The sequence below is a fragment of the Centruroides vittatus genome, unplaced genomic scaffold, assembly GCF_030686945.1.
Source record: "Centruroides vittatus isolate TY-2023 unplaced genomic scaffold, ASM3068694v2 contig_790, whole genome shotgun sequence".
NCBI lineage: Eukaryota > Metazoa > Arthropoda > Arachnida > Scorpiones > Buthidae > Centruroides > Centruroides vittatus.
This window is the reverse complement of record NW_027122510.1, coordinates 132,947-148,359: the sequence shown is the minus strand read 5'-3', so window position 1 is coordinate 148,359 and position 15,413 is coordinate 132,947. Positions and strand designations below refer to the sequence as shown.

Genomic DNA, 15,413 nt, shown 5'->3' with positions numbered 1-15,413 from the left:
CGATAACTTACTATAAGTTAAATTACTACTGACTTAACTGTATGGCTGATCCATATGTCACGCATCATGACAAAATAGCTCTTCAAATAACGTTTGACGTAATTGTCTTCTTGTGGCACAGTTATTCAGACTAGTGATTGAATCATTCCACTTATCTTGGGGTCACGACTTGACGTCTCTGTGTGAATCTGCCTTCAAAAAGGTAAGTGACATGATCTGTTCATAAACGAAGGTCTTCAGGCGACCCTTCATGTAAAACTCCAGTGGTGTGAAGTCGAGTCTATTTGGTGGTGTTTCTACAGGCCCACGTCGACCAAACCATCGTCTGGGGAATTCACCAGAAATAGTTTACTAGAAATAGAGAAATCCATTATAAACCCGTATTACAGTTTTCGTATGGTGTGTGACTTATGGACATCTTATATACTCTCTTCAAAATTGTTGTATTAATTCTCAATATAATATTGTTACTTTGACTATAAATAAAAAGATAAAATGATAAAATGTAATAAACTTTCTGCACAAAAATAATCGGTAGAGGATATTTAACTCAACGTAATTTTCTAATTTGCCAATTAAAAAAAAATTTTAAAATAGTAATTTTAAATAAATTAAATTTTACAGTTTTCAATGAATAAAATAATTTTAAAGAATTCAATATTTCCTGAAGAAACAGAATTATTTTGCTGGGATGAAAATGCCTTAGAAGCTTTCAAAAATCTGATAAGTAAGTAAAATTTGTTAATTGTAAGACATTATTTGGGTTATTTGTACTTATAATTTAATAAATTTTAAAATAATAATTATATAATTCGGACTTATACGTTTGTAATTTATTCGTTTTGTATAATAAGTTATCCTAAAATCGCTAACCCGTGGATGAAGAGTAAAAGCTAGCCCTTGAGGAGATGTTTCTGACCAAAACAAGATCTGAGGCAATTGTTTGGATGACAATGATTGATGCTAAACATAGGGATGATTGATGCTAAACATAGGGATGATTGATGCTAAACATAGGGATGATTGATGCTAAACATAGGGATGATTGATGCTAAACATAGGGATGATTGATGCTAAACATAGGGATGATTGATGCTAAACATAGGAATGATTGATGCTAAACATAGGGATAATTGATGCTAAACATAGGGATGATGCTAAACATAGAAATATGAAGATACAATTTACCAAATAATCAATCATACGATAATATAAAAGGAAGCATAAATTAAACTGCATAGATTAAATCAGGATATCCGGATAAGCGAAGTGGCTAATAATTAAAAATAAAAAGCCTTAAGTATGATAAATATTACACAGTAATTATATTAATACAGTAGATCTCGTTAATTCGAACTCGATAGTGCCATCTTCTATTTATTCGTATCAAGAGTGAGTTACTAGATTAATATTTTACTTTCAGTTTAGGAGTTTAAAGATCGAATTAAAAATAGATAAATTAATTAATTTAATTAAATTAATCAAAATTTTAAAACATTTCAAATCAGTAGGCACAGGACACTCTGTGGGGAACGGTCGTCATGACTTCTCGTGGACAATACAGAACCTTTGTATTGAATTTATCATTAATTAAACCTTATTCTGAATGCCATGTGGTATTAATATGTTCTTAAAACCGTTACAGATTAAAAAATAACAGTTTTAAGAACATATTAATACCTCACTCCAAGTTCGAATTAACGAGTTTACTGTATATATATATATAAAATTAAACATGATTTTTCGGAATTACAATGCCCGATTTTATAAGACTCGTAAATTTAAAAATTATTTTTTTAATTAATTTTCTTTTTAATAGACGAAGAAGGAATAAAATGTCGTATGGATGACATTTTCCTTCTTGGATTTCTTCGTGCTAAAAGTTTCGACGTGGAAAAGTCCTTCCATATGCTCAAAAGTTATTATGATATTAGAGTACAATATCTTCAATACTTTAAAGATCTTATTCCTTCTAAGGTGGAGCACGCTCTGTCGCTGAATTGTGTTCAATTTTTGCCAAAACCTGATCAGAAAGGAAGGTACATTTTCATTAATCAAGTAGGTAAGTCATAGTTTAATTTTTACCATTTTACTGTAAAAATATAATAAAAAATTCTTTCAGAAAATTTGCAGTTTAGCTGTATTTTTCTTATAAATACTAACAATATAATTATATACAGGGTGTTTTTTTATCTCGAGACAATGAAATAACTTAATTGGATCTCATTATTTTGGGAAAAATGTATAGACAAACGTTGTAGTGTTTCAAAGAGCCAATCAATTGGTGACCTTGGATGCGACCTTGACCTTGACCTTCACGATCATTTGAGGGTCAAGTCTGTTTTCTTCAATGGGGGACACATATTTTTGACCCTGGCAATGGAAAGATCGGGAAATTTCACAATTGAATATACCTTTGACCCTGTGGTCTATGTCAAAGGTCAAAATTATTTTAAGGTTTAAATTATAAGCTTTTTCTAATGGGAAACCATCCTTTTTTACTGAAATAGGCAAGGAGGTAAAAGTTACATTTTTTCACGACCTTATTACTTTGACTTTTAAAAGCATTCAATACTTTTAGCACTATCCAGCAGTAACAATGTGGACGTAGTAGTTTTCTTCTCCCTTTGAGGTGCTTATTTTCAATGAGTCCCCTTGCCTCTCACTATCGTGGTGCTTGTTTTCTATGAGTCACTTTACTTCTTAGCATTGCTTGAGATGTTGGTTTCGGGGAAAAATTTTATAACAAATGCTCAAAATGATGCCCATCCATTTCGATACATTTGTTGAGCCGTGTTTAATATTATCATGCTTGAGATGACCTTCAGTGGTCACATTTGGGGTACTCAAGGTCATGGCTGATTGTGAAATTTCTTGCTCTTTCCATCTAAATGTAACTTTTACCTCCCTGCTATTCCAGTAATAAAAAGTATGGTTTCCCATCAGAAACTGCTTATAATTTAAACCTTAAAATAATCTTGACCTTTGACATAGACCATAAGGTCAAAGATATATTCGGTTTGTGAAATTTGCCCAATCTTTCGATTGTCAGGGTCAAAAATATGTGTTCCCATTGGAAAAAACAGACTTGACCCTCAAATGACCTTGATGGTTAAGGTCAAGGTCACAAATTGATTGGACCTTCGAAACACTACAACTTTAGTCTATATCTTTTTCCCAAAGTAATGAGATCCAATTAAGTTATTTCATTGTCTCAAGATAAAAAAACCACCCTGTATATTCGGTATTATTTTTGAAATTCTTAAAAATTATAAATGCCCCTTATGGAAAATTGTTTTCAGAATTATCAAAATTACTTTGTGTTTTGAAGGTAATTGGAAAACTTCTATTGCAAATTCAATTGATATGATGTTTCGCGCTACGATGCTTCACTTCGATTTTCAAGTAAACTTCCATCGTACTCAGGTGAATCAAATAGTTTACATCACAGATGCTGCAGGATATTCCACATCGCATTTTCTTCAAATAACACCGAAAATGGTCAATGCAACAGTGAATATTTTATTTGTGAGTAATATCAAATATATATACTATTTAATTCAATGTTTTATGTATGGGATGAATCACAAATTTAGTTAATTGAATAGGGAGTAAATATTAAAAACAGTGTAAATTTACTAACAATATGATCCCATGAAGATTTTCAAGTCAGATGTTATTATTATGAATGATGAACCCAGGTAAATTTGAATGAGGGACCCTATGTACAGTGTTTTCTTTGAAGGAACTTTTTGATGGAAATTTTTTATTATAAAAGATTGAATTGTTGGTGGGTGCCCCTAGAAATTTTGCCTTTTTTGCCCGTAGGATAACACACCAATGTGGTGCAATGTACAGTACATTCGTAATATATAACGTCATTTCAATGATATAGATGAAGTGGAAAGTAATTAACACATTGAAACAGTAATGCTAACTCTCATTATAAAAATGAAGATCATGTAAGATGAATTTAAAATCTTAATTTCCTATTTTTACTTTGATATGTGTGCTCTCGGCGTGAGCATGTCATAAATCTGATTGCCAAAAGGAACCTGATCCATCTTGAAATGCTCTTTGCATCCTTTAGTTTGAACCAGAAGATGCAGAGAGCCATCCTAATACAGTAATTACAACTGTAAATTGTGATGCATCCTTTGCATTTTTGCACACATATTCCATAAGTTTTAATTCTAAACGAAATTATTTTGTAAATTTAAATACTTTTTCTTAAATAGAAAGATTCGTATCAAATTCATTACAGTGAATTGCACGTTGTCAACATGAATTTTATAATGAAAGCAGTTGTAAATATTTTCAAGCCATTTTTGCCACAAGAACTCAAAAGGAAGGTATGTTGTTAAAATTTACTTATTATTTTAAAAAGAATTTATTGATTAATTTCAGGTTATTCATCTCTATTAACGTTTTTGAAAATTCTTTTTTCCTAATTATTCAATGATGAGCAAACTAGAATTTCGAATCTCTCCTTAAAGATTTCAACTCATACGTCCTAAAATTGCAATTAAAGTAATTGTGATTGTTAATATCCAAAATTTAAAAACCAATTCAAGAACCATTCAATTTTAATCTTTCATTGCTTATACATTTAAGCTTCAAACAGGGTGAACCAGAAATCGTGCCCCCCCCACACACATACATACATACACTAGCATCCATACATACAGAAAAACCTCCTAATTTCTTTGCATTTCTCGACGTTTCAAGGTGTCCTGAGTTCCAAAATGTAAAAGTCTTGAAGAATTGACCGATTGCCACGCTTTCCTTTTGTTATATATAACATAGCCGGAAAGATAAAATATTTATTGATGTTTATATTTGTTTTAAGTAGATCGTGTAAATGTCCAATACATACTTATATAGTTTATATATATTTTTGTATTTATACTTCCTAGTTGTCAGCTTTGTTATTTACCTTAAATAATATTTATAACAGCCCAAAGCTTTTTTTTAAATTTAAATTCTCATAACTAATATCTGCAGTTATCTTTTCCATTTTTCTTCCAAATAATGGCTCTCTTCCAACTTTATAAGCCAAGTTATACCTAAAACAAGAAAAGAACCTGTTACCTCCTTCGTATCTGTAAAATTAACCTTGACCTATTAACGCCTATTTTTAAGCCTAAAAAGCCTATTTTTTCAGCTTATTAGACAACATGTCATGAGAGGTTGAGAATTTACATCAGTTCTAAATGCATATGTAGAAGAGAAAATTGAATAATAAATTGTACGTGGTTAAACCGTTGGATATTTGTTTGCTGTATGAAATACTATACCCGATTATAGAGTTAAAACTAATTTGTATTTTAATCTTTTTATTACCGGCGTTATTCTCGGAGAGAATATATCAATTGTCGGTTAAATTTACCTATGGTAGTCAAAATGGCGGCTCGTCTGCGATTCCAGAAAACAGAAGAAGGGAATCAGTGGGGACGAACTTTCTAACCTAACCTAACCTATTCTAATAATTTGGTTAGTAATAATTATGGTAATTTATTAGAATAGGTTAGAACGTGGTCGCCACTGTTTACCTTCTTCCGTTTGCTGGAATCAGAGACGAGCCGCCATTTTGACTACCATAGGCAAATTTAAACCAAATGTCTTATGACTTTTTCTTTTCTATATGGAATAAATAAATTATTGTATATTACAGTTGCATTTCCATTCTGGTTTGGGAAATTTGCACGAATTCGTCAGTCCAGAATACCTACCTTTAGAATACGGAGGAAATTTGCCAAGTTTTAATCCTACCGAAGCAAATAACATGATCAAAGACAACGAGGAATTCTTTCGAATAAACGAAGAATATTTGATGATGTACAAAGAAGAAAGTGATAAAAATATTCAATGTGAGAAGATTGGGTGAAGACCAGAGTGAAACATTTCGTAGAAATTTTTAGACGAGAAAACGAATTATTATTATTATTATTCCAATGATCCACATGTATTTTGTAACGAGATTCGAATGTTACGTTAAACATTTATAATTAATGTCAAATTATTTAAATTTTCAGAAATAAAATTCTTTCTTATCTAAATTTTAGTTCTCATTATAGTTTTATTGAAAATTTATGTAGAATCAACTTGGTTCGAATTTTCGCTTTTGCTACCTTATTAAATACTGTATTCATTGACTTAAACAGCATTTAAGTTTAATTTTATTACCTCAAACACCAGGATTATAATACGTATCGTTTAAATACAATTAAAGAAAAATCGCCAAAACAATTTTTTTATGGAACGGGGAAAATCTGTCTGCTTGTGTGAGGAGTTTAAGCCTGTTTAAGAAAGATATATAATTCTATATAATTAATTTGGGCCTCCTGTCCCTGTGGTTTCTTCATCTTAACTCGGATTTCATTTATGTAACTCCGTTGTACAGATTAAGGAATGACAGACAACAGTGGGAATTTATAAGCCTACAAGTTTTTTTTAAATTGCAGCCCAATTAGAAAAAAACAAATAAAATAAAATAGTCATATTAAATTTGAACTTGATAAAGGAACGAATAAATCAATAAATTATCTGTGTATTAACATAAGGAGACAAAATAATAGTTTAATATTTAGAACTGAAATGGGCCTTCATGTTATTACCTTTTAATCGGTTCCCTTTACCTGAATATAGGTAAGTTAGTTTGGCTTTTGAAGCAAAACCTAGTGAGGCATGAATATTTTGAAAGTACTTAAACGTTATTATTTCCCATTATTTTCCTTATAATGTACAGAAATTATTGTCTCTCGAAATATATATTTTTAAAATGCTTGCCGATTGCGCTACTAAGAAAGATCTTTATCGTCGTTTCAAAAGAATTATTTATAATCTTTGAGGATATTTTTGTAAAATAAGATGGATCGAATCTACAAACGTACATAAATAATACTAAATTTATATTATTAAGAGAATTTATGACACTAGGATGGAAACAATTATTCGATGTATAGCGGGATATAAGGCCTACTTAGTCACGCTGTACTGTACATCGAATAATATTGTACCACGTGTACCAACGTCTAACTAAACCATGTTTAGTTAAAGGTTGGTACACGTTGGTACATTGTCCGATTCATTAGCTATTTATTAATAACAAGGATTACAAGGATTAATAACAAGGATATACGTAACTGCAGTCTTATTTACTTAACCTGTTTAAAGTTTATCGATGGGTTATTATAGTCAGTACTATCGAGTCCCAATGATTACAATAAACGAATTCTACTATTTAGTAACCTTACCCCAGGTTTTGTATAGTAGCGTTATTTGTATTTATATTTTATAATTACGGAAATTTAATTTAATTTTTTAATTTAGTTAAACATTATAATAACGAAATAAAAATTCGTAATTTGCAAGGATGTAGAATATAGGACAGTAGAGAAGATAATGCAACACTTGGGCAATCTGCCAAAGAGGACTTTCTAGGTGAAATTGGCTACTATTTTGGTGTTATACACGTGAAGAAAACCCGAAAAACTCCATGTTGTCAAGCACGAAACCCCAACCAACTGTTTGTTTCACTTTAGTAAGGTGAAATTCGTCTCTACTATACTTATTATTTAATTGAGTTTAGTACTTGATTAATTAAAACTTGAATATTTTTCGTATTTAAATGGTAGATAATAAGTTAATATTATTGTAAAAGTTGTAAAAATAAAGCCAGAAACTTTCATTTCTATCATGAATTTTCTTGTGTTTAAGTCCATTACCAGTTTTTTCCTACAATATTACGTGCTTTGCTTCATTAACCTTCGGAGTCCTTCTACATTCAAGGATATTAAAATAATTTATATATTGTTTGATTATTGACAAAGTTTGATTTTAATATATAAAAAGAGCAACTCTATCGTCCTGAATAAAAGTGATTTTTCTTGAAAACTTAATTACGTATGATAAGGAAGTTGTTTTGCAATTTTATTGCGTCGAAGTAAAACCGTACAGACATACAGGTAGAACAAGTCATAGCTCAAACTTGATTGCTTCGTTTCGTACACTCGACATTTACAATCATTCTCACCCATCTTATAAGACAGAGGTAAGTAAACGTGTAGTGTTTAAGTTTAATGTGTAGGCTACTTTAGTCGCTTTGGAACCGTGTTTTTAACATCTATACGTTTTTAAAACATAATGTAGTGTAAACAAAAATACTGGACTAGGTTAAGTCTACGCTTTAGGTAAGAAAGTAATGACAGAGTCCGGTTCATATGAAGCGAACTGTATCATTGGCTTGCTTAGCTGCCTACAATATAGATGTGCCCTTACATTCAAAGTGTGAGATTAACTGTTAAATGTGTCAAAGACCAATACCCGTTTCCCTTCAGCGAAAGGATACCTTATAAAGCTAATAACATAAATAAATAGAAAATGTCGTACTCGAGCTGGTAGCAGCTCGAATAATTCGGTATTCGAACGTATGTACTCGACTGTTTACTCGAATGATTAAAAACAAATGTTTTTACTTTAATTTTGTCATGGATAAAAATTATTCCATGATTAAAATGAGTAACTAATTTATCTTCTCCACCACCTTTCAAACTCCACTACTCTCTAAACTTAAACTTAAATCGTACTTTGGTGTATTGGACATTGGTTGAAGGTGACTGCTTGAAGGAAATAGGAAATTTTAACTATTTTCACAAATATTTATCTGCTGTGCTAAATTCTGAGCGATTTCTTAATTTATTTTGCTTTTCCCTTAACAAGTTTTGTAACAGTAGCTATTTAATTTAAACTGGTTCTACCACATCTACCGAGAAATTATTTTGTTTTATTATAAATCCAAATATATAATGAAAAATGGAGGTTCCATTACTTCGTTTCTGAGATACAGCGGGGTCAGAGTGACAATTTTCCTTTTATTTCTGCCTCCTAACGGAATTTAGGAGGCAAAAACAAAAGAAAAATGCATTGAAATAAGCCACTGCTCTTCCATTGAGGCATGTGTAAGGATCCTTTCTTCCGTTCCAGCAGGTGCAAGCGGCTGGGAAGAGGCGCTCCTTAACAAGTTTTCCTTCTGGTTCCGCCTCAATTCTATCGAGATACGACAAAGTCACGCAATGTCCTTGTAATATATCTCACATTCTCATCTATAATTTTAAGAGATAAGAAGTAAATTTTGTTTATCTGTGATACAAAAAAACTTATTTCGATCAATATATTTTTGTATTACGTGTAACATTAATTTAGGTACTCAAAAAATCGAACAACTAGGTAATTAACCGGTTACTGAATGAGATAAATATTGAATAAAGTAATCAGAAATTTTCTATAAAGCGCTGGAACTGTGTACGACTAACAATAAACATCATGTTATGTGACGGCGTGTGCTTCAGACAGACCTAGATCGGCCGACTCCAACCGGTGGTCCGTGGTCCGTGCAGGAATTTTGAAATTGATGAACTCAAGATTACGCGAAGTATTACGAAAGAAATTTTATATTATTAAATATTATAAAATGACAAAATGCTTAATTTTGAGGTTTATAAGAAAAATTGTGGTTTATTGACCGATCGCCATACTTTCTCTCTGTTATTTATAATCATAACATCCCAGAAAGTAAAAAGTAGTGCGACAACCTTCTGTTATTTTTTATATTTCCTTGTGTAAATAATAATAATTATATAGTTTTGTATTCGTAATAAGTTTTTGTCTTATTTCAATGGATTCAATTCAGTTATTCAGTGAATAAGAATGAGATGTTGACAGAGATGTTACCAAGGGTATATATATATCAAGTATTCTATTGTGTTATATTAGCAATAATATCTGTAGAATAGTTATAGTAATTATATTTTTCATATAATTTTTATTGTACAAACTATTTGTAAGTTTGATTTAATATTTAAGCGAAGGAAATGCACCTTAGGATAAATAGCTCGTCTGTTGTACGTACAGTACGTAGAGATTCAAATGGGTGATCCAATCATTTCGCATGTCAGAGATCACACGTGATTTTGGCTTTTACATGGATAAAGGTTGGATTGACGGAATTAGGCAACGACACTTGGGCGATGTGCCAAAGAGGGGTGATACTCAGGAGAACTTTTCAGGTGTTTTAATCAGAGTTAAAGTTAAATAATAATAAGTGAATCTCGTAGCACTACTTTTATGTCTATAATTAGAAAGAGATTTTTTTTAAACAGTAATTTTAAATAAATTAAATTTTACAGTTTACAATGAATGAAATAATTATAAAAAACTCAATATTTCCCGAAGAGAAAGAATTATTTTCCTGGGACGAAAATGCCCTAGAAGCTTTCAAAAAACGTATAAGTAAGTATCTATAAAATTGTAAGCGATATTATTTTGTTTATTTGAAATTATAATTTAATAAATTTGTAAAATCGTAATTACGGAATTCAGACTTGTATAGAAAAGTATAAATTATAAAGGTAGAAATTTTGGGTTAAAATTGCAAACCCATGGATGAAGAGATAAAAGCAAGCCTCCGACGAGATGAGATGACAAAGAAACAGTGTTTAAAACACTAATTGAGATAATGATGATAAGAAACAAGCACAAATTAAATTGCATGAAACAGTATTATATTCCTGTATTGCTTTTTTATTATTTTAAAATTTAATTGCTTATATTTTAATAAAATATAAGTATTAACTTATAACAAAAATACTCAGTTATTTAATTATTTTTTATTAGACGAGGAAGGAATGAAATGTCGCGTGGATGACATTTTCCTTCTTGGATTTCTTCGTGCTAAAAGTTTCGACGTGGAAAAATCCCTCGATTTGCTCAAAAATTATTATAATATTAGAGTACAATATCTTCAATATTTTAAAGATCTTCTTCCTTCTAAGGTGGAGCACGCTCTGTCGCTGAATTGTGTTCAATTTATGCCAAAACCTGATCAGAAAGGAAGATACATTTTCATTAATCGAGTAGGTAAGTCATAGTTTAATTCATTAATTTAAATTTTAACTAAATAACGTAAATTATAAACTTTGCTTATTCTAGAATAGCACGTCGTATTTACAGTTTATTTATCCAAATCAGCAATTGCAATTTGGCCATAAGTTTTAAGCCATAAGTAGACGTGGCTTAATCACGTCTTCGTAAGTCTTATCTTTGCGAATAATGAGGTAAAAACCAATCATCCGGACATGCTGCAGCGTGCAGTCGTGACCATTTTTACACGACTAATTCGTGTTATAGGCTACCACGTGACAGAGGCCATGTTGTTTATTAGAAGAGTAATTCTCTAATAAATACATTGCAAGCTATTTTCGATATGTTCTATTAGAAAATTTAGTTATTTGTTATTTGCATGTATTTTGTATGTTTAGCTACTCAGTGTACATTGAAGAAATAGTTAAAGGGTGTCAGGAATTGTTGATTAACACTATGATTAATCGACTTTTCCAAGTAATTCAAGTGACAGAAGGTCCAAAAAAGTACTGATTTGGATCTTTCTTGATGTTTTATTTCGTGCAAACTTTGAAATGGTTTCGCCATGCAACACAAATGCACAATTTCTAAAACATTTTCTTCATATTTTTCGATAAATTTATTAAAAATTAAGCCCGAAAAGTAAAATTTCTGTTAATTTAATTTCATTATATTGATAAAATGATTTATTGTTATTATGCAATTAGCTAAATACATTCGTTTACTACGTCATTTTATTATTTTTTCAATTCATAAAAAAAATACAGAATTTGCAGCAAAATTACTTGTATTTTGCAGGTAATTGGAAAACTTCTATTTCAAATGCAGCCGATTTATTTCGTGCTTCGTTGCTTCACTTCGATTTTCAATTAAACTTCCACCGTACTCAAGTGAATAAAATAGTTTGTATTACGAATGCTGCGGGATTTTCCACATCGCATTTTTTTCAAGTTACACCGAAATTAATCAATGGAATAGTGAATATTTTATTTGTAAGTAATATCGAGTTATAAATAAATAATATTTATACACAGGATGAATCACAACTTCAGTTAATTAATTTTAAAATATTTTTTCCTAATCATGTTTCCTAAATAATTGCCAAGGGAATAACGTGGTTTCGTTCTCTTCATTAAAGTGTTGGCCACTTTGGTTTTTTATGGCTGTCTAACACCTAAATAAGGACAATTTTCCTAAGTCATCCTGGAAGACATGTATCTCCTTATTCTATCAATCCTATCTTATCCCTAAACAATCTTTATAACCCCATTAAGATATTTCATTATCAAGATTATTTCTATTTATAGTTGGAAAGCAAGTAAATGTCTGTAGAATAATTCAAGTTATTAATAAAAGAAGCAGAAAACAATTGGTGCAAATACATTTGTAAGGTATAACATCGAGTCTGTGATTAACTAGAATCAAATTACCACGTTGTAACAGCAATGCAAATCGTAGGATGTATTAATACTTTTCACTTCCCATTTTACTTTGATATTCCTCTTATAAGATTGCTCTTTTCACCTATTGGTTTTTAAAACAGAAGATAAAAAGAGCAATCCTAAATGTTATTATAACTGCAAGTTGTGATGCATACTTTGCATTTTTTTTTATTTACAACGAATGCCCAATAAAGTTTAATTATAAAAATACTATAATTTTAATTTAATTTAAATTACTTTTGTAAATTGAAATATATTTATTTTTTAAATAGAAAGATTCCAATCAAATTCAATATAGTGAATTGCATGTTGTCAATATGAATTTTATAATGAAAGCAGTTGTAAAACTTTTCTTACCACTTTTGCCAAGAGAAATCAAAAATATGGTATGTTATTCAAATTTACTTATTATTTTATAAAAATTTTATTATATATTAATATAATATATCTTCTTATTATATATTACAGTTGTATTTCCATTCTGGTTTGGGTAATCTGCACGAATTAGTCAGCCCAGACTGTCTACCCTCAGAATTAGGTGGTAATTTGCCAAGTTTTGATCCTACCGAAGCCAATAACATGCTCAAAGCCAACGAAGAATTCTTTCGAATAAACGAAGAATATTTGATGATGTATAAAGAAGAAATAGATAAAAATATTTAAGGTAAGAAGAAATGGGTGAACATTAGTGGAAAACAGAGTAAAGTATTTTATAGAAATCGTAGACAAAAATTTAATCCAGAGCTATTTTGTAATAAGACGTTATCCATTTTAAATTAATGTCAAAATATGTAAATTTTGAGAAATAAAATTATTATTATTTAAATCACTTATTGTACAAAAAATGTTTTATTTAATTCTAATATTTGAGACACCAGGATTATAACATGTAATGTTTAAACACAATTAAAGAATTAATTTTTTTTATGGAAACGATAAAAACGGATGAGCAATGATCTTAAAATGAGTCAGACCATCGATATTAAGCGTAATTTTGAATGGCGATGTAAGGTGTACTTTTCTAATGTTTTTTCATTACATTAATTCAGTTTAGTGCAGTCGTACAAGTGGAGAGAGAGTATTAAATTCTCTCACCTGTTCGACTCCGACATTCCTCGATAGATAGCATTAAAAGTCAGACAGGGCGGCAAGTCACAGTGTTGGTTTAATTCAAATAACTCGAAAGACAGGGAATTTAAATAAAAAAATAGTTGTCTAGTTAACTATACACTGAATTTAAGTTGTAACAGTGCTCCATTTACTCCACATGACTCTACCATTGTGCAGTCACGTGGAGATTTCTAGGTTTTCTTCACGTTTACAACACCTAAATAGGGACCAGTTTTTGATAGAAAATCCTCTTGGGGGCATCCTCATTGGTGGATCGCCACGTGTCGTGTTGTCGCATACAAATAAACCATACATTAAACTTTTTGTATTCATAGTTTAGTATTATTAAACCTCAGACTATGAACGCCATCCTAAGAGCACTAGAGGGCCTTTTAATTACTTTTATGCCAATTTATTTTCACTAGGTGAAAATAAAGACATTTTGTTTTGACTTTTGACTAAGAGCTCCCCTCTTTCCTAATCAAAAACTACACCAGTATAATAAGTCCTATTAATTAATTATTAAACAAGGTTCAAGTAGATGATATACACAGGATACACAGGATGATATACACAGGACTTGAAAAAAAAGAATAATGATATGTTTCCTTTCTTTTATAAAGTGTTTCAAATTTTAAATGCATAGAATTATGAAAAAGAAGTAATTAACACAAATTTATTTGTATCTAATTAGCCAATTAGCAACTTAAATCATAATTAAAAAGCATGCGATCCATGTCACCTCATACAGAAATTAGGTACGATTCATTTTACCTTTACATTGGATCGTTTGACAATATATTTTGAAATGTCAATGTCATCATTCCCATAAACTTAGGTGTTTGCCAATTATGGTTTTTCAATTACTAATTGTGACACTTTCTAACAATGCAATTAATTTAATTTCCTCTGTTCTACTTTTACAATAAGCGATTTTGCTGAAACTGATCCAGTTTAACCCAACTTATTTATAAATGAAAATATCTTGCCATCTTGATAAATATAAACAATACAATTGTGTTATTAACATTATAGGTGATCGATGAAAGATAGAAAAGTATTTTGTTATTCCTTTTTAATTATTTATATTTGTTTGTTTTTTTTTAAGTTACGAACGTGCTTTCTTGGCTCTAAAGTGGTAATGTGTAATTGCTTCATTAAAGTTCAGGGGGCCCTAAACCATTTTTAACAAACTAGTAATAAACATTAACACGGTTGTAACAAGGACAGGTTGTATTTATATTTACACATTTATCTTACTTATTAATCAAATTTTAATTGTTATTGATTGTTTCTAAAGATAAAATAATCTATTTAAGTCGATATAATAGGATCCTCGTCAGTGGCAAGTCATCCAAGGGGCAAAAAGGCAATTATTGTCTTGGGCCCTCACTAACAGGGGGGCCCTAAACCATTGTTTTATAAATTCATTACTCGCGTTTAAAATTGGGTCTTATATGGGAACACTAAAAATGAATCAGTAGGATGTAAAGATGCATCGATTTATTTATTTTTTTTAAATAAAAATGTAATTAAAGTGAAGTGATGGGAAAAGGTAACGACTACGAAAGGGGAAGACTTCCCTATTTAAGAGTTAGCCAAACCGTATAAACTTTTTTTAGTAACTTAAACATTTTTTTATTTGTATTTTCGATTTGTAAAGAATATTTTATGGGTGTGTACGTTCTAATTTGATAAACAGTTCATGCAGATTTCGATTCAAGGTTTGTCACAAGGCTATCTGCTCAGAATTCTTTTGGAGTAGAAACAAAGGAAAAAAAAATGAATTAAACTTTAATTAACGTTAATAAATTATAAATAAGTTTAGCATTGATTTAGTATAAATTTTAAAATACTTTGATAAAAACTTCGTTTCAGCGATTAAAGAACATTTTAATAGCTAAAAAGTTGTATATTCTCGTACTTGTATCATAAGAAAAC

General features: G+C 30.2%; 3 protein-coding genes across 4 annotated transcripts in view; 2 read left to right on the top strand and 1 right to left on the bottom strand.

Moving 5' to 3' along the window:
* Nucleotides 1-15,413, bottom strand: part of LOC136981733 (alpha-tocopherol transfer protein-like) — a 149,082-nt gene that overhangs the window by 94,786 nt on the left and 38,883 nt on the right. The window lies entirely within an intron of this gene.
* The window catches only part of LOC136981731 (alpha-tocopherol transfer protein-like), a 39,451-nt gene that overhangs the window by 2,158 nt on the left and 21,880 nt on the right, over nucleotides 1-15,413 (top strand). Inside the window, exons 2-3 of one of the 2 annotated variants that reach the window (XM_067278080.1) lie at nucleotides 625-727; nucleotides 1,820-2,062. In XM_067278080.1, the coding sequence (XP_067134181.1) occupies nucleotides 631-727; nucleotides 1,820-2,062 (340 nt within the window). In that variant the 5' untranslated portion in view covers nucleotides 625-630. Of the gene's footprint in view, nucleotides 1-606; nucleotides 728-1,819; nucleotides 2,063-15,413 lie in introns of those variants that run through there. The other variant, XM_067278081.1, reaches the window with a different exon arrangement.
* Nucleotides 8,011-13,191, top strand: LOC136981735 (alpha-tocopherol transfer protein-like). Its single transcript, XM_067278088.1, has 6 exons — nucleotides 8,011-8,053; nucleotides 10,188-10,290; nucleotides 10,675-10,917; nucleotides 11,719-11,912; nucleotides 12,635-12,748; nucleotides 12,831-13,191. Exons 2-6 carry the CDS (start codon nucleotides 10,194-10,196, stop codon nucleotides 13,023-13,025), a joined length of 843 nt encoding a protein of 280 aa, XP_067134189.1. The 5' UTR covers nucleotides 8,011-8,053; nucleotides 10,188-10,193; the 3' UTR covers nucleotides 13,026-13,191.